Source organism: Engystomops pustulosus, chromosome 4, assembly GCF_040894005.1.
Source record: "Engystomops pustulosus chromosome 4, aEngPut4.maternal, whole genome shotgun sequence".
Lineage (NCBI taxonomy): Eukaryota > Metazoa > Chordata > Amphibia > Anura > Leptodactylidae > Engystomops > Engystomops pustulosus.
The window spans coordinates 64,070,746-64,093,975 of NC_092414.1; the positions used below are offsets into that span (position 1 = coordinate 64,070,746).

Sequence of the window (23,230 nt, forward strand, 5' to 3'; positions counted from 1 at the left end):
GTCTGCCTGGGGTTCACTTTCACAATCTTACCAAGCATTTGTAATATAAGCAAGCTGCACATGATATTTCAGTGACAGAGGACTGCCAAATTTTCTAAGGTTGTTGTTTTGTAGGCAAATAGTGAGGCAGATGACAACATCATTGATCGGAGGGTGGTTTTTGTGCTGCAGATCAACTCTAAAAACCACTCCAAATATAGTTTATGGTATGTAAGGGCTGTATTAAATTGGTAACACATTTTCTGATTTCAAAATCTTCTGGAAAGAAATAGAGAATGAGGTGGAATTCCAACAAAAGTCTGCAGCAATTAATTTTCTGAAAATGATAAAAATTTGACTTCACAACAGGTAATCAACAGGAAACATCTTACCATACAGCCCCATCATATGATGTTATAAGAATACGTGACTATTAAAGTTTGATCATACAAATCAGATGCGACCTCAGGACATTTGTTATTTATCATGAAGCCCCGGAACAATTATTTATCAGCGCTACCGTTTTAATAAACCAGATAAGGTCCAGTTCACATCTCCCTTCGACCTCCATCATTGTATCGACTTTAAGTGTGTCCTTCTGTACCATTTTCGTTATTACTTCCGTTATATGGAAAGTTATAAAGCTGCAACACTTTATTCTGTCTCAAATTACGAAAATGTTACAAACTGAAACTAATGGAAGCTATTAAATGTCTGTCCAACTTCCGTTGTAATTGTGATGAAGAAACATAGGTCTGAACCCACTGAACCCAGTAGTAAAAACTAAATAATTTTCGATAGATCCCATAGGTTTTTTGAGACTTGGGCTAAGAATAGTGTTCCATTCATTTTTTTTTATGGATCATAAAAGTAAAGTCTAAACATACATACTAGATAAAACAAAGTCGAAACATGTCACCATTTATGGGTATACTTGTATATACTCATCCTCAGGATCCTTATAGATAACCGCATATGGAAGCTTTTTCACATAAATGCATCAGTAATTCATAATAATGGAAGAGTTGTCAGTCTTCGGCCAGCGTGCCACATATAGATCCAAAATCCACATGGACATGTTTATGGCCCCATTACCACAATTTGTCCAACAGATAATCCTCCAAGCTTTGTCATACACAAAAACCTCAGCCAAATGTTCATGTTTATCTCTCCTGCTACTAGAGAACAACCAGGAGACCCTCTACACATTAGCCACTTGGCCTAACGCAGACGACTTATCGAATGTATATTAAGGTTGTAAGAAAACTACCCTGTTATAGACAGAGGCTCATGATCATTGCAGCCACTATACCACATGTACACAGCGGAGTCCATAGTAAAAAGATTAACCATTTGATGCAGTCACAAAGCAATATTACACCAGTTCGATTAAAAAAATAAAAATAAAAAAAAATCTGATTGAATGTCAAACATTTGTACTATTTGACTACAGATTGCACCCACACACTGGCATAGAATCCCTCGAACCGCCATCATGTCAGCAATTAGTGCAGAGCCCTGTGCTCTTTTGTTAATGCAGTGCTCAGGCTCTTATAGAAAGGGAGCCGCTTCCAAGAAAACCTGATTAACTGAGGACGGTCAGAGGCACACCACCTGCAATTTGCATCGTGATGAGGAAATAAAATATTTGTTACCAAGGTGCCTAGATTTTCTCATATTTCTGAGAACGCACATGCTTTGCAGTTTGTAAAGCCGGGCACTGGTGTGGTCATGGTCACATTATTCTTCCAGTTTTTCCTCTTCATGGCATGTAAAGTTGCTTGAGAAACCAGTTTTATCAAACCTCAGTTGACTATTAGGTTTTGCTGATACAGTGAAGCTTTTGCTGGGTTTTAAGCCCTGTTTTCTCAGAAGTCAATGCTGCAACATTTTCCGATCTTAGTCTTGTCCATGTCGAGGGGGAAAAAAGGTCTGCCATGTTGGAGCACAACAAGCCCCATCCATTAGAAGACTAGTTGTTGGCCAAAGCGCTGGTCAAATTTAGAACACCGGGTTTGGTTTTTTTTTTTATAATACACTGTACTTTATTACAATTACTACTGTATGGTTACGAAGAATATAGTTCTTCATACTGTTTTTAGCTTTAGTATTTTTATGGCACACCCAAGGCAAGTAGAACAATGAGGTAGATTCAAAGTTTAGGTCTGTACAAATAGAGCAATATTGAATGAGTATTGTTTTCAATTGCTTTATGTAATGTTTGAACGGGAAAAGGGTAAATTTGGAGGAAATTTGTTTAAATCAATTTATTCATTAATTTTAAAGAGGAGTAGCACTTTACAGTATTAAGGGAAAAGAGGCTACAGGTCCAGTGTTTCCTGAAGAATAGAAGCCACGGAGTCAAGGAGACACGACAGATCCTTCTTTAAGTTAAATAGCCATCAACACATCAAGAGGGATCCGAAGGATAGAGCCATCTATCTAAACATAGCACCAAGGAAAGCTATTTACTTAATCACATTTTAAGTAGATAAATCGAATAACTTCAGTAGGTCAATACTTGAGCAGAAGTTCTAAATACAAATATTTGAGAACATTTAGAAATCAATCTGTTTCAGTTACCAATTGTTAAAGGGGTGTTCCCATTTCAGAAAAATGTTATTGTTTGTATGATGAAAAATGATACAAATTTCCAATATACTTTCTGTATGAAATCCTCATGGTTTTCTGGATCTCTGCTTGCTGTCCTTTGAAAAGCTTCATGGTTTATTTCCAGTGGATAGAAATCTGACCATGGTCACACAGGCTCGTTTTATCGCACAGCACTGACCCTGTGTGACCATGGTCAGAATTCTATCCATTGGAAGGAAACAAAGAAGCTTTCTATATAATAACAGCAAGCAGATATCTAGAAAATAAGGATTGATACAGAAAGTATATTGGAAAATTGTATAACTTTTCATTATTCAAACAATTTATTTGCTGAAATGGGAATACCCCTTTAAACAGATTAAAATAGAAGAGTAAAACTATAAAAAGAACCAACTTAGGGTATTCAGAAGTTTCAGAAGGGACAAACCATTTAGAGAAACCTACAAATAATAATAAAAAAAAAAATATATAAACATCTTGCAGTTTTAAAACACAAGTGAATAAAGAAAATGTGCCTTGAAGAGATGTAGTTTCACATTCTAGAGTTTTCCAAAAGGGAAAATTCCAAGTTTTTCATCCTTCCTGCTGGATGCACTTCAGCTTTGGCTGGAAAAATTAAGGAGCGCAGAAGTATCTTTTCCTAAGTATTTTTCTCTAGAAGCAGCAACATAGAAGGTTGTGCAAATGGAATAGTCGGGCCTATGCGCCCTCGTAAGGGGGTGTATTATACCGGAAGAGAACAATTACATTATATTGTTAAAACCACTTCTCTAGGAAATGTTGCTGCACCCTCACTCACAAGCCACTGAAGAAAAACCACCTCTGGCTCTGCCCCAGCTACACGGCTTCCTCTGTCTTTACAGCCATAAAATATGATGAATTTGAAGATATTAATAATCACAAATGACTTTTCTCTCTCTGCACTTTATGAGATGTGTGTGTTGAGAGATTGTTTAGATGCTATAAACAGATATTGACTGATGGAAGAGCAGACATTATCTTACATAACCCTACAACCTTGACATGACTTATGTCGGCCCTGTGCTTCTGCTCCTCATTACTCTTATTTTGGCCTCCGGAGCACCACCATAATTATCCTTTCCAAGGTCATCTAGATCGGGAGGTAGAAAATGATTCTGACAAGGGGCCAAGCAGAAGAGTGTTTTATTACTGACTGATAATTGCCACCTTGGCTCATGACACAGTCATTGTAAATCCAGCAGTCATGAATAGGAATTTACTGCAATGGACTGCTATCCTATATGCATGCTGGAAAATTCTATAGTGCCCATGGGGATTAGAGCGAGGAGTACAGGGAAGCATCATTGTAAAGCAAGCATACCCAAGAGGGATAACATGATGGTTCCCCAGATACATTCAGGACATCACTACGCTGCTGATGTCATGTCATGGTATTCAATAGATTCCCCGCAAGTGGATTCTAAAAATGTACAGTTCTTTGCAAAATACTTCACTTAAAGTACAGCTACCACCAAGATCAAAGACTGTAAACCAAGCACACTGACATACTGATGTGTGTCCCCAGTGGCAGGATCTGCTCTTCTATTAGCTTCCTATGCCCTTGTTTTTAAGAAAAAAGGGCTTTAAAAAATATGCAAATGAGCCAGAGGGGCTCCAGTCTCCATTAAAACCTGTGGAGCCCCTCTGGCTCATTTGCATAATTTTCTTAGCTTCTTATGCCCTAGTTTTTTTTAAAGGCTTTTAAAAGAGCAGCCCCTGTCAGAGGGAGCACTCACCAGTATGTCAGTGTGCTTGGTTTACAATTCTTCATCCTGGTGGTGGATGTCTCCTTTTAAATTGTCTGCTCATTTTCTATTAATTCATACCAATCCTATGGCTCTCCGCAAATAAGCTTCAGGAAACTGAGCTGAGGCAGGAGCCTAAACCTCTCTGTCAGAGCCCTATGTTTGGGGCAGCAAAAGATTCCCCTATTCCCGTCTCAATGGGGTTGCTACATCACGGCACAACTTTTTCTGACTGCCTAGTCAGACTACATTTTCTAATGCAATTCCAATGCAATGGCCAATAAAAGGCTAAAGTTACATACACCCCTGTAATGGTAGACATTCAGAGCCTTCTGAGTGGAAATCAGTGGTTATCTCCCACATTTATTTGGAATGAGACAAAAAGAAGTAGTTTACCTATGTCTAATACCACATGTATAATTAAAAAGGGCTGATTCATGCTGGGCAGCGATAAACCACCGCAAAGTCTGTAAGAGATGAAAGATAAATCTATATCAGCATGGGAAATGCATGACAAATTCAACATGCAAGAAAAGCTGGCAAGTCTTACATAAGCCCCATTCTCTGCTACGTTCTTTATATGCCGTTTCTATGGTAATCGCTGGATGGCTATCTTAATCCATTTCTTCCTCAGGAATCTGAATTGTGCATGTCTACCTATGTACCAGGGTCACAGGCCCCTCTGAGAGCAAAGAACAAACAATGGCAATATTCTGGAATCAAACTCTTATACCTCTCATCACCCCCTTCATCCTCAGCAGGGCCCTCATTCCTATTGTTTCGTATCACTATGTTATTATTCTGTAAGGTCTTATTTTATTTGTATATGTTCCCCATAATCTGTAAAGCTCTATGGAATTCGATGGCGCTGTATTATCATTATACTCCGCAACTGATGTAAGCAAGCATGGTCACTCAGGGCCACTTTTTTAATTCTTAATGTATTAACTTTTTGCTGAGACTGGCCACTCACAGACGAAGGCTAAATTCACACAAATGTCCCGTATTCCTGTGCCGCATGAGCCCGTATGTATGGGACTTTTTCATCAGTATGCAGCTTGTATGTAACCCATATTTTATACGTCCCCATAGACCTCTAGGGCATACGGCACCAGAATACGGGAGAAAATAGGACATGCTTCATATTTTTATACGCTCAGTATTCAATACGGCACAGTGTTAACAACGGCAATGTAAATGGTTAGACATATTGTCCATTCAAATGAATGTGGCCCTATGTAACCCGTAAAAAAAAGCGGTACAGTACGGGTAGCTTACGGACATTTTCATACGGTCATGTGAATGCAGCCTTAGGCTACCTGAACACGAATGTGTGTTTTTCTCTGGCCACAAACAGCAGATCCTTAGCTTGCCAAACCTCTTGAAGGGTGACATGATTCTGATACATAGCCTATACAGGCAGTCCCCGGGTTACATACAAGATAGGGTCTGTAGGTTTGTTCTTAAGTTGAATTTGTATGTAAGTAGAAACTGTATATTTTATAATTGTATCCCCAGCTAGAATTTTTTTGGTCTCTGTGACAATTGGATTTTAAAAATGTTGGATTGTCATAAGAATCAATATTAATACTAAAGCTTCATTACAGACACATGTGATAACTGTTATAGCTGATCATTGTAGCCTAGGACTAAAGCACAATAAATTACCAATATCCAGAGGTCCGTTTGTAACTAGGGGTCGTATGTAAGTCGAGTGTTCTTAAGTAGGGGACCGCCTGTAATTCGTATATATCAAGTGCCATCCTTTGTCTTCCTATAGACTTCTAAGGGAAGGCCTGAACTGCAAACAAGGATCTGTTTTCAACAACCTCCAAATGGATCCACGAAAAAAAAAAACCAATCGTGTATATGGGTCCAAATCTACCAATTATGGTAAATACAAATGAAGACATCAAAATAATACATTCTCTGTTTCTGAGGAGGGAAGATGTTGGCACGGAGCATTGTAAAACCAGTTTTAATGTCTCCACATCATTAACACGGTGGCGTGCAAGCTCGCCATTTCCTTCAGATACACGTGCAGGGACCGCACCCGTTATTAGCATGCGGCTGGTTCTTACAGTAGGTCAAGGGCACACACGTTCTTCAGCAATGATGTTGATGACAACAGTTATTAACAAAAATTAATCTTGGATTCATAGAAGTCTTCCCCCCACAAAAAGAAACAACCAAACATGCAAGTAATTTAATCTGTTAATCCCTTAACGCATATACATGACTAGACAGATCACCAATTCTCCACATAAAATATTTGTAAATGTCTGCCTGAGGCATAAACATGTAATGTCTGTGGGTGCTCTTTGTACCAGAAAGGCAGATGTTGGGGGTGAGAAGTATATGTGAGGGAGATAAGCTGTGCCTAGGAGGACCTACTTCCCCTCTCCACATTCAGATCATACAAACGCTTGGCTGACCTGTGTTCATGTGTACAGGGGGTTTGGTATTGGTATGATAGCTTATTATGCATAGGGATAGCCTGCAGCTATTGAAAGGGAATATTCAGACGAAAGGTATATTCATCCATTTAAAGGAAATCTACCACCGGGATGAAGGATTGTAAACCAAGCACACTGACATACTGGTATGCGCCACCTCTGGCAGGATCTTCCCTTCTTGTAGCTTCATATGCCTTTGTTTTTAAGAAAAAAGGGTTTTAAAAATTATGCAGATGAGCCTTCGGGGCTCCAAGCTCCGTTGACATCTATAGAGTCTGGAGCCCCGGCGGCTCATTTGCATAATTTGTCAAACCTTTTTCTTGTAAAAAATAAGGTCCTAAGAAGCTAAAAGCAAAGCAGAACCTGCCAGAGGGTGCACTCACCAGTATGTCAGTGTGCTTGGTTTACAATTCTTTATCCTGGTGGTAGATTTCCTTTAACTATGTACGCCCCCCCCCCCCTTCCCACACACACACGTTTAAAGGGTACAAAGAGGAGACACATATTGTTAAGGAAATAGTTATGTAATCTGCACAAACTATCCATGGGGATGCAGCCAACATCCATAATAGGGAAATAAAAGTAATGTAATCTGAACCCTAATGTCCGGAAAACAGCTTAAGAAGAAGGAAGTCTTTAATCCTGGTTTAGACCGGCAGTAACCAAAACAAATAAGATGTGCCCTTATCTGTTCTGCTGCTCCCAACCTCCACCTACGCCTTATGCTTCAATACCACATACTGTATCTGTGGTCTCCAGCCTGTGGATGCTCAATGGCCACTGCTTGAAGACCACAGCCACGTAGCATAACAGTATAAATGAGAACATAAGTACACAGAAATGGGGTCCTGGAGGATTTCATCTGTATCCAGACTTCTAAGGGGCCGGTAAGGGGGGTAATGAGACAGTTGCCTTTAAAGGGAACCTCTCAGGTCACGTAAACTAAACATATAGGCTTGTAGAAGAAGTGTTCTGCATCATTAGAGGAAACCGGTGATTCAATGCAATCTTAATTTTAGCTGATGTAATCAGTGCACCATTGGTGGTGGTTACAGCGGACATACACTCCAGAGCCTCCTCTCTAGCACTAATAATAATAATCCCTATTTATATAGCAGGGCCCTGGCTCACAAGAGCTTACAGTCTGAGGTTTCAAAGACCAAGTGCCATTCTTCATAGGTCCAGTTCACAGCTGCGTCTGGGCCTTCCGAAACTAAAAACGCGATGGAAATTATTCCTTTCTCTGTAGACTTAAATGGACCTTGCATTATACATCCATTATTAAGATTGAGGAAAAAATAGGGTCTAAGATTTTGCACCTTGTTCATGGGACAAAAATAAGTAAAATTGCAACATTTTTCTTACACAATGGCTAATAGGAGGTCACTTTAAAAATGTCTCTCGTGGAGGCTAGGCCTAAAGCCTTAAGAAAAAAAAGAGAGAGAAAGCAGGAACGAAAGAGAGAAAGAACGAATGAACAAAAGAAAGAGAGAAAGAACGAACAAAAGAAAGAGAAAGAACAAGAAAGAACGAACAAAAGAAAGAGAAAGAACAAGAAAGAACGAACAAAAGAAAGAGAAAGAACAAGAAAGAACGAACAAAAGAAAGAGAAAGAACGAGAAAGAACGAACAAAAGAAAGAGAAAGAACGAACAAAAGAAAGAGAAAGAATGAGAAAGAACGAACAAAAGAAAGAGAACGAACAAAAGAAAGAAAGAACAAGAAAGAACGAACAAAAGAAAGAGAAAGAACAAGAAAGAACGAACAAAAGAAAGAGAAAGAACAAGAAAGAACGAACAAAAGAAAGAACGAACAAAAGAAAGAGAAAGAACAAGAAAGAAAGAAGAGAAAGAAAGAAAGTGAGAAAAAGAAAGAGCGAGAAGAGAGAGAAAAAGTGAGTGTGTGTCTGACTTATTACAATGACCTCAATTTATAAAACTTCCATCACTGTGGCGAATATTTTAAGGCTTACAAGGATTGTCCAAAATCAGACACACATCTTCTGTGGTCACAATTTACGTTCCAAGCTTTAAGTGCACAGAAGCAGATTCCCCCAAATTGCATGACTAGAGAAAATGAATTTGGGCAACGTGTTCTGCGATAATCACATACAATACTACAATTACACAAGTGAATGAAGCTGTAGAGAGCAGCACAATGTCAGGAGGAAGACACCAAGTAAGCGGGAATGTTCTAGCTCATTTGCAGCACATAACAGTAATCTAGGCTGCGGTTTCATGTCTGCTGTGATCCGGTTAAGATGTCAATGTTTTCTAATGTCTGGACAAACACTTCTGGCCTCTTAATCCTGAGGGGAATATTGTAATGTGCACACAAGGATATTTCATTTGCTGCTTCGCTGGCATGTGCGAGTGGCTCCAAAGAGGGTGAAAGTGATAAAAACGGGCTGAGCATCTCTCAACCCCAGGAGGACTTGAGAAGGTAATTGTACTGCAGCCTTGGAGCATTTAAGGACATGGGATGTAGAGATACATTCCTTGCCCGTGGAGAGTCTTATAAGCAGTGGGCGGGTTACACAAGGCTTGTAAAAGCCTCATTCTCTCCGCATATTCACCTCATTAAAAGCAATGAAAAAAACACAAATCTCTTCTCATAAATGAGCCTCACACACTGTTTAGGCGATGTTCCCATGATTTGATTTTGGAAAGTTTCTGCATCAAAACCACTACCGTAATAAAGTCTTATTCTTATTGCAGGTGGTCCCATACTTGAGGACATCTGACTTACAGACGGGCCTCTCTACCCACGGAGACCTCTGGTGAAGCTCTCTGGATACTTTACTCACAGGCTGCAGGAAGTTATATTGACGATCCTTTGGTCCCATTACAGCAAAAAATGTTGAAACTCCAATTGTCAATGGGACAAAATTTGTTTTTGTCTAGAAGTACAATTATAACATATACAGTTTCGACGTACATACAAATTCTATTTAAGAACAAACCTACGGAACCCATCTTGTACGTAACCCGGGGACTGTCTGTATATCCAATTGGTCAGGAAGGGATTCATTTCACTTCAGTGCAAAACCAGCAACTTTCTCCACTGCGTGCGAATGAGGGGCAAAAGATGAGCACCATGAAATGGACCCAAAATTCCCGGACTGTCCCACCGAATCCGGTGGGGGGATATGTCAGTGCACTAAAAATAGAAGAAACTTTTATTATGATGCATTTGCATACTTAAAAGGGCAGCGGCCATTAGGTTACCACTCTTGCTCGGCTTTAGTACTCACTATCCATGTCTACAGCGAAGAAAAGACTCTTCAGAATTTCATTGGAGAGGACAACTATGTGTTGAGAACGACACAACTATGTGGCCTGAAGGAGACGCCAAGAGGAGTCCAGGGACTTCTCTGTAGAGATGCTCAATCGATTCTGCAGCTTTATGTTTAGGTTAACAGTAAGGGATGTTTTTTTTTTTTTAATTTAAAAAAAAAAATTAAAAACCTGTCAATAATTTAGAAGTTCAGGAAACTTGTCATCAAGTTAAAGTGTAAAAACCAGAAAACATGTTCCCTTTATAATACTAAAAACCCTTGCCACACCAAAAATAGATCAAAATTCTGTCAGGTTTTTAAAAAACTTTTTTTAAATGTTAACATTTAAAGGAAATCTACCATCAAAATCAAGCATGATCAACCAGGGACACTTACTCAGACCCAGGCACTGTGACTGTGGTAATAATCTTATTTGTTATCCATGGTCTCCTACCTTCCAAAATCAACAATTATGTTAAGGAGCAATAAGGGCTCTGGAGGATGTTACCAGATCCCCTTCGTGCTCTAGCTTCATCGGCTGTCATACTGCCTAACCCTCCTGCTCAGGAACCCCCCACCCTCTGCCTGATGTAAACAGCAGAGTGGGAGGGGGAAAGTCCACCTAGAGCACTTTTTGCTCATTAGCATAATTTTAAACTTTGATTTTGGAAGGAAGGAAGCCATAGATAAAAAAATATAAGAAGATTACCACAGCCGCAGTGCCTGGATGCATGCTGTGGTCAAAAAAGTAAATGTGTGTAAACATATTGCCAAAAGTGGGCATAAGTCATTTGGACGGGTTACTCGTTATCCCAAATGTAAAAGAAGTATGTTTTTTTGGTGCCACAAGAAAATGTGAACATACCCTTTCTATTCAGATGCCATAAAATTTCCACCAGACACACATCAAGTAGAACTTAAAGGAAATCTACCACTAGGATCAACGAGTATAAACCATGCACACTTTCATGTTGGTGTGTGCTCCCTCTGTGAGGATCTGCTCTTATTTTAGCACTTCATGCTCTTGTGTTTACAAAAAAAAGGGCTTCAAAAATTATGCAAATGAGCCAGAGAGGCTCCAGGCTCAATTAACAGCTATGGTGCCGGAGCCCTGTATGCTCATTTGCATAATTCTTAAAGCATTTTTTTTTTGTAAAAACAAGGGCATTAAGAGCTAAAAGAAGAACAGATCCTAACAGAGGGGGCACACACCAGTATGATAGTGGGCTTGGTTTACGATCCTTCATCCTGGTGGTAGATGTCCTTTAATCCTCCGATTTACTCCATTTATGGACCCATTGGAGGATTTGGGAAAAAGTGACAGCACTGCTAGATGTCAGAAATAATAAGTATAATATAATTCGCAATAACAGAACAAACATAACTTTCCCTCAACTATGGATGGCAATTTTTTATACTGAAAAGAAACTATAAAAAAGAAAGGTCAAAGGTTGATTGGCCTCTGCTGGGTAACCATAAATATACTTGGACATACAACTTACAAACTTGTTGAGCAACTACAGCAGCATAGAAGTTCAAATGCATCATGAATAAGGGACATTTCCAAAGGTAAGGCCACATTCACAGTCCCTGTGGTGCCTCCAGGAAAAAATGAAACTTGACAATGACTTGTACTATAATAACTGGGTCATTTAGGAGTCATAAATATGTCAAACCACATAAACTAGTCTACATGGCAGTATATATGTATTTGGATATACAGAAACCAGTGCATTCAATAAATGTAGCCAACAATACAGCAAAAATTATTCAACATGAACAATTCTGCCCTACCACTTGGGGGCTTACAATGATGCTGTTGCCTTGTACTCCTGTCTAACACACACAACAAAAACAATTGGCAAGGTCACCACCAACGCTCAATCAGCAGTGGGTTTTCCATGAAGTGCGAGAGCTTGTGCCGTGACTAATTTGTTCATGTGTCTGCAGTAATAAATCATTAGGCTGATATATATTTGGGAACAAGCGTACAGGGAGCCGGGATTATTTTACTGTAAACACACAACTAGTGGAGAGTTGTAATCCTTTTTATAGGAAAGCATTCTTGTTCAACAAAAAAAAAAAAAAAAACGTATCACCAGGTGAACACTTCGGGCATTAGTTTGATGTCAGACAATCAGATTGTGAAAAGAAAGACAACCCGAGGCATCATCCATGGGTCTTGTTAACTAAAGACAAGTGAGAGCCCAGGGAGGGCTACAAGCAGCTCTCCATTTATGTGCCGTAACAATGTGTCATCAGTCATACACAGCACGTCCTCAAAGCCTCCATCACTTTCTACCCCCCCCCCCCCCCCCATCACTATTTCTCAGCTCTTGTGCACCGTCACTGCCGACCACCGTCACTGCCGACCACCGTCACTGCCGACCACCGTCACTGCCGACCACCCAGAAGCCACCCTAGCTAAGCTTTCATGCCCCTCTAAATAAACAGGGGCACAACATGTAGGGACCATGGCACGAAACCCCAGGAGCACCGGAAGAGGCAAGTATAAGTTCATTTTTTTGTATGCAGCTCCTCCCCGGCCACCTCGCTACTTTTTCTTACTCTCGGACAACCCCTTTAAAAAGGTAATCTGCAATGTTACATAGGGCGATACCCACACAGGCAACCCAGACATATGCGTTTATTTTCTGGCTTGTACTCATATACTATACTGTACTTATGTACTATACCAAAAGCTAGACTTCCATTGCCTCCTTTCATCCTTCTCCTTACAGCTCTGTCACTCCTGGATCCAGCAAGACTTAGAGGGGGGGGGGGCCTGAGGTGCTCTGCAAAGCACTTCAGCCTCATTTGCAAATTTCTAAAGTAAAATTTCCAGCTGCTGAGTGGCATGTGTGGGCATATCCCCATGTAATTAGTTTGGGTAGGTAAATCCATTTCAGGAATGGTGATCCCCTGACTATGGTATTACAAGATCCAACAGAATGGACTTCAGAATCCCTGCGCATATGGGAGCAGTATGTACCTCATACAACAATGACATTTTGAAGTCGGATCATTTAGTTTTGATCTCAATCTAAAAACTTAAACCTCTCCCCCGAGGAATTGGCTGAAACAGAACAATACAAAAGTTTTTCATCTCGTCTTATAGAAGCCCCAAACTTATCAGTCCTGAAAGTGATCCAATTGACACTGTTTACTTGCACAGTACATGACACTAAGCTTCCTTTCTTTTATATTTAGTTGCAGAGTACTATAAGCAGGATTACAATGATGTCAGAGGCATTACACACATACACTCTTTAGCCTCTTATCCAACTAGGAGGGACCATGTAGTATCACCGTCTGCTCCAAACTGATTAAAAATATGCTAAATTTAGTTACTTTCAGGGCCTGGCTGGAAAGTAAACAGGCTGTACACCATGTAGATAGCTTCTTACACTACAATGTTGTACAACAACATACAAACATACATAAGGCGCTTTTCTCACAGTGGACTCAAAGTGCAACGTTGGTTTAATGGGGGAGGAGGGGGAAGTAAAAAGCAACACGGAACATACATAGATTTTTTTTTTTTTTTAGCTGAACACCCAAAAGCAGGGTAACCGGTCCCTCCACATTTTATAATTAATGTTTTGCCATTATTTATGCAACAACATATTTAGCAAGGGATTGTGTTGTAATAACACAAGCTACTGCCATGATGGGATATTATTCTAATAGGTATTTTATCTATTAAAAGGAGACACCCACATTTTACTTTGGATTCAGTGGTCAAAACAGAAGCCCCTGAAGTTGGGGAAGTGGAGTAAAATGTGAAGGGGTTTTGCTCCGTTGTGTGACGAGCACTGGTAACTATTGCTAGAGCTGTGCAAGGCACGAAGTAGCTTCAGGACTATATACACCTTGCAGGGAGTTAAAGGGGGTGGAAATGGTCTTCGGTGGCAAAAACATAGTAGCTGTAACTCAAGAAAATGACTTGCTGTAAGATGAGTCGCCTAATGATGTAGCCCATGTAGTGGAGATGTCCCTGCAGGCTAGTCCTGCCTCTGTGATCTCCTGTACACTGAACAATGGTGCCCCCCTCCTTTTATCTTCATGACATGTCATGTCCACTGCTCTTTGGCTATTCCTTCTTCCTCCCTGCATCTAGAAAGATCACATTTCACATGCTGCAGTATATTATGCAGAGTCAGTGAGAATCTGAACATCATAGCAGTCGGAGAGTAATGCCAAATCTATATAACAATATTAACAGAGGTTTCTCATATTGGTTGTCCCATCAATGGCAAACTATGACAGCAACAAAAACAGGATCAAATGCAGCACTATACACCATCATACCATGAAAGTAAACTACTTTTAAGACATGGAGGTGTCATCTAAAGAGCTTTAAGATTAGGAGTGTAACATATGTTTGTCTGAGGGCAGCACTGGCATACTTCAACACTCCAAGGAGTCAGACTTGTAACCACAAACTTTGAAGCATCAAATAAGACTATGTAACAGAAAACTACAAACGCCACCCCAGCAGCATTAAATATATAGCACCTAGGAAATGATTAATAATACAGACCACATGACAAATAACAATGCAGAACCCAGAACAATTGATAATAAATAAACCAAAAAAAAAAAAGCCACCCCTCTTCAGATCCCTTTGCCACTAAATTCTGGGTCCAGATGCCAGCAGCAAGAATTAGCCGACATATGCAACTAGCATTAGGACCCAGAGCTGAACCCGGAGAGCAAGACAGGGAAGGTCTAAGCAACTACTTTTCACGTGTACACAGCACTACCCGAGTCCCAGTTCAGATAATTTGGCAACCATCAGACACATAAATAGCGGCTTTTTTGTATATTTGAAGGAATGGAAAACAACATGTTCAGTGGCTATAGAATTATCAGATTCTCAAAAGAGGATTTTCGAAATTAGTAAATTACGTTTTTTTTTTTTTCTTACAACTTCCAGATTTCATAAGGTCGAGTCGGAAGCAAGAATGACACATACAAAAGTATAGCAAACTTCTTAACACAAAAGACATTGCAACACTTTCCTTGAAAAATGGAAATTTATATACATTTTATGCTTGAAAGACACACATCGACATCCTGCAAAACTCACTTCTAGTGCCTTAGGTAAAATTCCGGCAAATATAAACCCTATAGAGGTCCCTCCGCTACCCAGTGTGTGCACCCACATTATGCTATGTAAACAGAATGTCAAAACCCCTCTGTAAGAAGCTTTCCATTTCCCTAAAAATAGAATTCTTTTGACGAAGATATGATACCGCTTCCCACAAAACAGGTTATTACACAACTGCTGTGAGTAAAGAAGATCTGAATATCTAGTTTCATTATTTGGTGAACCACATGGTCATGCAGACACCCTCCATTCGAACTTCCTTTTGGTGACACAATTTCTTACCTTTCTGATACTGAATGAACAAAATAAATACCAGAAAGGGTTATTGAAGGATTTTTGTTGTATGTGATCAATATTAGAACACTTGGTTGGGACTGAGCTACATGTAGGTAGTTATGGATGAATGATTTTTTAGCAACTATAGTAGGGTCTGGTTTTAAAGGGGTATTCAAAGATTTAAAAAAAAAAAACTTTAAAAGCAAGCTATATTCTAATGATGAGAACTCACAATGTCTAAATTGTCGGGATCTAGATGACACAGTGATCATCTGCCAGGCTTGTGGTATATGTGGATTCAATGGAAGAGCAGGATCTGATATGGATTGCTTATACCCCTTAAGAGCATACACTAAACAAGTACAGTACTTGTCTGACATTGTTAAAACTGTAAAACATTGAATAAAAATGCATTTGATAAAAAAACAAAAAAAAAAAAAACATAGAATAAGCTACCAATAAAAACAATAAATAAAATATATAAAGGTTTTCTAAACTGAACTCCCCATTATTCAGGTCATCTCCAAGTCAATTAGCAGGACCCAGAGGCACATACAAAGGTAGATACAGGCAGTCCCCCGGTTACGTACAAGATGGCTTCTGTAGGTTTGTTCTTAAGTTGAATTTGTATGCAAGTTGGAACTGTATATTTTATCATTGTAACTCCAGCCAAATTTAATTGGATTTTAAAAATAGATTGTCATAAGAACCAGCAATAAAGCTTCATTGCAGACACTTGTAATAACTGTTACAGCTGTTTATTGTAGCCTAGGGCTAAAGAACAGTAAATTACCAAAATCCAGAGGTCCATTTGTAACTAGGGGTCGTATGTAAGTCAGGTGTTCTTAAGTAGGGGACCGCCTGTTCTTACAATATATCATAGGGGCATGTAGGGAATTGTTCCGATCAATAATATAGTACATCACAGATTAAACAATGTGGACACATTACTAACTGAACATAGGATGATTTAGTAAGCTCTGAGAGAGCAATGGGGTGGGAAAAAAAAAAAGACGCAATGAGGCACATTTACCATTCAGGACCCTGGGAAAGCAGGGTGACATAGCCCACTAAAAATGTACACTGTTCATCTGATTTTAAAGTAAGACTCTTACATTGTGACCCTGAATGCCTACGGTTATGGGATCACTTTAGTAAGCAATGCTGTTTACAGACACTCCTACAAAAGTCTCACAACAGTCCAAAAAAAAAAAAAGCAAAAAAGCCATCTGAGGCAATGCCAGTCCAGAGTACGTGCCTCCGGCACTTGTATATTTACTGCTCGCCCCACCCACCAAAAACTCAGCCGAAAAATGGAGATTCAGCGGCAGACATGGGGAAGTGGCAGGAATAGTGTGACAATAAGCAGAGAGGAGGCTGCATGTGCTCTATGTAGTCAGTAACATCCGTGGCCTTCGCCATATTCCTGCTACGTCATACAAGCAACAGAAAGTATTTCTCTGTAAATTTCCTGCATTACAGTTACTAGGAAATGCATCAGTAACTACAGAACAACTTGTACTTTATTTTCACATATACAAGACAGGAAATCCCAGTGTCCTCTAGGTGCTGAACCATCATGTAGAATTTATGGTGGAAATCGCTACATTGGGAAAAACGTTATAACACCTACTTAAACTTATTACCCAGGACTGTCTATGACAACTTCTCCCAAACTGGGGGGTAGGGGCAGCGCTAAAAAGTATCCAAAATCCAATTTTTCTAGAGTGACCATTATATCTAAAAATGTAATATATTTATCAGAACTCCCACGAGCTTGTGAGTGTAAATTACCCAGTCTATGAAACCAATGATCAGTGTCCATTTCTCCCCCGGATAATACGGTATTAGCCAAACTGGATAAAAACACCTCATCCTCAGAAGCAGGCGAGGTCATCATCTTTAAATCCATAAAGACTTCGGCATCAAGAATTAATGGATGGTTATTGGGTCAAACCGATTAAAATGACGAGTTAAGAGATCACATATCTATGAGCTGAGTGCTGATTCATGACTCACGCTGCATATATGAAAGATGCACTTTGCACATACTGTGGAAGTAAATATTTGTTGGCCAAGTTTCGTGCTATAACCATCAACTTATTCCGTATACATCCAATTTTTCTGCCTGGTCTGCAGCCTTGTGATCCAAAGAAGCCATAGTAGTTCAGTCTTCCCTTTCTGCATTGCACTGCATTGATATCCTTAGACTTATGTGAAGCTATAAGGGAACTTGTCTCACTTAAAGTGCAGAGTAATCTGCAGGTAGCATGTTATAGAGCAGCAGGGGTCTGAGGAGTGATCTATCAGCAGCATGTTATGAAGCAGGAGGAGCTGCGCAGATTAATATTAGCCAAGTAGTAAAATATTCAGAATAACTCATCCTGTGTTTAGGAGTCCAGTAGGTGGTCCTAAATGCCTCAGTGTGGATAACCCTCAATCACTAACAGAACCACCCACATTATAACTAAACTCTGAGTAGATTTACAGCCAGTGTCTGACTGCTGTGACTCACGTTGTGTGGACATAAATGGCATGTGTGGATGGCATGTAATTATTAAATGGGGTCACGTTGCCAGTCACAGGTTGCTGTAACAGCATGACCGCACTAAAAAAAATATAAACCTGTCAGGGTGACTCCAGTCACATTATTACCTGCTACATAAGAATGACTGCACCATCTGACCATTCAAGGATTTTTTGGTAGCTATTTACCATACAAACATACAAGTCCACATAGGATAAGATTTTCTGAATTTTTTTTAACCAAATTTTTTTATTTAAAATAATGATATTACTGAACCATCGCTATCAGCAAAGATCACCCACAGAAGAACCTGTAAAAAGTAAATTCATGGCTCAGCACCTCCTGTGGGTAAAGGGTTTCCTGGCACTACAGTGTGTAGATACTTCTATAGACATCCTGTTGACCCTTTCATTCCAAGTTCCTAACTTTTTACAATGAAAAAAAAGTATCCTTTACATTGGTGCCTATTGAGCTTTTGCTTAAAGTAGGCTCACAAACCGAAAAGCCAATTTAGACTTCCCTTAAGCCAACAAAATCTTTCTAGCTACATTCTACTAATGTAGAATGTTAGGGACATAAAAATAACGGTTACACCTTCCCAGTTCCATCTAAACAACCATAAATACAAATTCACTGTAATGTAAGGAGTGCAAAACCTGAAAACGTAGCCCTGGCTTGATAAGTATTACAAAGGTTGATCCTTTGCAAAATGCAGTGTCAACGTACAAAATTTATTCTGCCAAACACTCATAAAAGCAGCAGCCGGGGAAAACAAACAAGTGGCTGCGCATTTTATATGCACTCTCCCCTGTGGAATATTAACCAATTTTGAAATTAAACCAAGCGACAACATCAATTTGTTCTTCCGAACATAACACTGGAAGTTTACCAGGTAACAACCCGACATGAGAACTTTAACCCAATGAGTGCTCGGGAGACCGCAGACGACAGCGTAAAGTCCACTGAGTAAGGAGCAGCTACATTGTTTATTGCTTTATCTAACCTTAATAATCCAGCATATACATCAAACTTACCTTGAGTAGCCATTTGAAAAGAGAGGCCTGCCCGGATAATTTACATTCCCCGGGGTATTGTCTTCCCCAGTCCCATGGCACCTATTCCAAGTTTCTGAAATAGTGGACAGATGTGTGCCCAAAGTAAAAATTGGCTTCTGATCTGGCTGTTTCTGCGAAATGGGGGAAGTGTTCAAATCATAGTGGTACATTTGCCCCCCTGAAGTGCTGACACCATGCACAGAAATTGCTGATGTTTTATTACCAAACAGGCCAGCTCCAGATCCAAAATGGCCACCATAACAAACTGGACTAAACTTTTCCTGTTTTACCACCCCTGGGGTACACAGTTCTATAAAGTCCTCTTTTTCAGTCTTCACTTGAGACAACTGTATTTCTGTGTTGGGCAGCAGCATGTCCCCTGCTTTGGGTGTACAATCCTGCAGGATGAGAGGTTTGCAGTCCTCAGTTACTGCACCAGACCTCAAAAGAAAATCATCATCAGTGGTCAAAGGAGAAAGCAAGCCAACTGCGTCATCTTCAAAGATAGGGTCCAATTCCCATGGACTGCCCTTGTTATCCCTAGGTGAATCAGGGGGCAGGTCTAGATCCTTTAAAAGGTCAAAGGTGCTTTGGTCTTTGGAATACAACTTGGCAACGCTGCTCCCAATGCTGCCCCCCTGACCCTGTACAGAAGGACTTGCTTGGGCAGACATGTCACATTTGATGTCGCCTTTGTCCTCAAGGCCGTCTGCCGCTTTCTCCGAGATGGGTGGCTTTGCCTGAAGACTGGCGATGCTCTCTTCCAAAAGCCTGAAATCGTTATCTGCTGTAGGGACTCCAAGTGGAGCTTGCTGAGTGTAACCAAGTTCGTTGCCCATTACTTTTGTGTCTGGCTCCCCCATATAGAGTCCCATTGAGAGTGAGACTGCCTTGGACAGGTCGGGCTGAGGGACATTGCCCAAACCATTGGCTGGTTCCACAGTTCTGGCCACTTGTTGCTGCTGCTGCTGTCTGGTGTCTGGCAGTGCTGCAGGTGGTGTTGCACAAGATGTAGAAATGTTCACACAGGCTCCACCTCTGTAGTTTGTAAATAAATCAATCACGTTCCCTGTCTTGTCACTGTAATGTGCGCTCTTCACAGCCTGAGATCCATTGGGTGGCTTTAACAGGTCTTTGGGATCCATCGAGTACCGATGCCTGAAGGGTAACAGGAAACAAAATAGAGTAAAACCAAAAGCAAACAAACAACAAAAAACAACTGACAGTGTTCTGCCCATGATCTTATCAAACTATTATTACTAATAATATTGCCACAAGAATAAAACAATACAGTAAAGCTGGAGAGGTAGAAATATTAACCCTGCGTTATTCTCACCACAAGCCAGAACGATCATCACTGTTAGCCAGATGCGGCAGGCAATGCCATGCTCAGCGCTGTATTATTACTCCCTTATGGAGATACATTAATTATATACAGTCTCTCTCGTGTCTCATCTCATGACTCAAACAAAGGAGCCCTTATTGACCAGAATATACATGAACGCAACGCGGAGAAGCAAATATACATTGCACTGTGTCACTAATGTCCCATTAGCAATGCAAATCACAACTTCCTAATCTTCCATATTGTGCCTCACATTCAGACTATAGAGAATAGTACAGCAGACCACTAAGGCGAATGCAGATTGTCGCTATAAGAAGTCTGAAGAGCCAGCTGCCGGATGCCATTGTGAGCTCAAGATAGAAAATATTAAGAGATATTTTCTGTTTCTTTAGCGTTTTCTTTGAGTTCTCCAATTCTCCCTTCAAATACATACAGAGAGGTCACTGTGCCCCCTATAATGTGCGTAGGATAAGACATATGGGAATGTTGATGCTACAAACAAATAAATTGATATATTTATCTACATACAACGATATCTACAGTATATAACCACACAGCCTGTGCATCATGTTCTTTAGGGTGAATGCACACATTTTGTATACATTTTCTGTGCGTACATAGACCCGTGGTGCAGATTATGACACACAGCAGGTCACTTGTTATGTGGATTTCCTTCTTTTACAATGTACAATTGAAATCTGCAGCAAAGCTGGGGATTTTACAGCAGATTTATTGCATAGGTATGGCGAAATGAATGGGCGCGTCATATAGAGCGCTCCCTCCCTACAGCCTTATTATACTGTAACAGAGAGGATATTATGACAAATATGGTAAGGAAAGAATCCATAGGCCCAATTATTCAGCCTATACCACAGATGACTGTCTACTATGAGAACTCCTATAGTATCCCATGATCACAGTACTGTAACAAAGTTTCCAGTGTGTAGCAGTACTTGATCACAGGCTGTCAGTGAGGGGGGGATCCGTAGGCTCCTCCCACACACAGACCTGGTCGGCTCAGCCGTTAGATCCCGGCGATCGCCCCCTCCTTGGCTCCCCGACCTGTTGCACGACACACCCACCCGTACATAACAACAAGGCTGACTGTACACACGGCTATTAATACTAGTGGGAGCGTGACGTCACGCCCGGCCCCGCCCCCGCAGCCCGCGCCGCTGTCAGCAGAGAGGAAATAAACAGGTCGCCAGTGACGGGGGAGCGCGGTGCAGCCCTCCGCTCGGTGCACGTCATGGCCCGGCTACCTGTGACCACCGCTGATACTACTACTCCCAGCGGCGGGCTCCCGGGGCATGCTGGGAGTAGTGAGTTTCACAACAGCTGGAGCGGCCCACGGAACATTGCGGGGGGAGGCTGTATTATTAATAACAGGTATTCCCCCCGCGCTGAGAAAAGTTCCATGTAGCCAAATAGACGCCGGCGGGACAAGAGTCAGCTCTTGGGCCCAGTGCACACGGATGACAGAGCCGGAGTGCGTTACCGGAGCCGCCGAAAGTTGCAGGCGGAGGCAGTAAGAGGAGCTGCCGCGTCACTTGTGGCGGGCTCCTCCGCATAACTACATGGAGGGGCCGGGGGCAGCGTTTGCCCTTCAGCCGCCATTCGTGGCTACTTACATGTGCGGTAACGTCAGCGGCTCCGGCTCGGCGCTGTGCCCTGGACAACACACAAGTTCCCCGGCAGCGCCTCATACGTACACGAGAGTGCGGAGCAGCTCCCCGGGCGCCCCAGGAACATCGTCCCGACACCGGCGTCACCCTGTACACAGTAGTCCCGGAGTGTCCGCGCCGCACAGCTGCTCCCTCCTCCCCCTGTGCACGCCCGCCCCGCACTGCTGACACTTACTCCTCCCGGCCTCACACTCCGGGCATGTCTCTCGTGTGGGTGGACGGTGCCCCCTCCGTGCGCGGCTCACAGCGGCCCCAGTGCGCGGTGCAGACGGCAGAGGCGCCCTCGGGGTTGGGAGCCGCCTATCCCGGACATGTAGGGAGGAGAGAGGCAGAGGGCGGCCGCCCGGCGGAGGGGGCTCCCTGCGCGGAGGGAGGAAGAGACGCTGCGAGCGGGGAACGCTGCAACCTGTTGGCTGCTGCCGGCAACTACAGCCCCGCTCCTGCCCCGACACAGCGCGGCGCCGGCAGCCGAGGGGTTAACCGCACACCGCGTCATCTACAGCCGCAGATACACATATTGTAATACATCCCTCAGCTGGGACGGCAGCTACATCACACCATCGTGGCTATATGAACAATCCGGGTGGTCCGGTGACAACAAGTTAGCCCTTATCCATGGAGGGTCTCAGTGATGGGACCCCAGGGAGGTTGAGAACGGGGTCCATTGTACCCCCCACTGATTAGAGCATGCAGCAGGGATGCTGATGGATATATCCGGCTATAATCCATCTCTCTCCATCTCCAGTGGTTTCCCATTGCAATGAATTCAATTTAAAATACCAGCCATAACTTATAAAACCTGACCCCTCCATCAGTAATGTCCCACAGGGAATCACCCATCCTCACAAGACCTTCTGCTGCACAGTCTCAAAGACTTAGGCTGGTGCCACACGTAGCGCTTTGTCTGTGCTTGCAAACGCAGACAAAGCGATACGTGTGGCACCAGCCTTAGGCAGCAGTCACACGTTCCGCTAGGTGTCCGTTCATAACGCGCTGCTAGCGCACAGGGGGCGTTCCTTGGCCCGAACACACATGCGTTTCCAGAGATATGCATGCTATCGGCTTATCAATCGCATGCGCGTTATAATACAGAGTGTAATCAGAGCTGTGTGACCATGGTCAGATTTCTGTCCACTGGA

The 23,230-nt window shown here is 41.8% G+C and overlaps 1 protein-coding gene across 5 annotated transcripts in view; it reads right to left on the reverse strand.

The window, feature by feature from the left end:
• Positions 1–22,528, reverse strand: part of NR3C1 (nuclear receptor subfamily 3 group C member 1) — a 91,748-nt gene extending 69,220 nt beyond the window's left edge. The window contains exons 1-2 of one of the 5 annotated variants that reach the window (XM_072146121.1): positions 22,267–22,528; positions 19,041–20,219 (exon numbers count right to left, since the gene is read on the reverse strand). In XM_072146121.1, the coding sequence (XP_072002222.1) occupies positions 19,041–20,206 (1,166 nt within the window). In that variant the 5' untranslated portion in view covers positions 20,207–20,219; positions 22,267–22,528. The other 4 variants (XM_072146122.1, XM_072146120.1, XM_072146123.1 and 1 more) reach the window with 4 other exon arrangements.
• Positions 22,529–23,230: the final 702 nt, after the last annotated feature.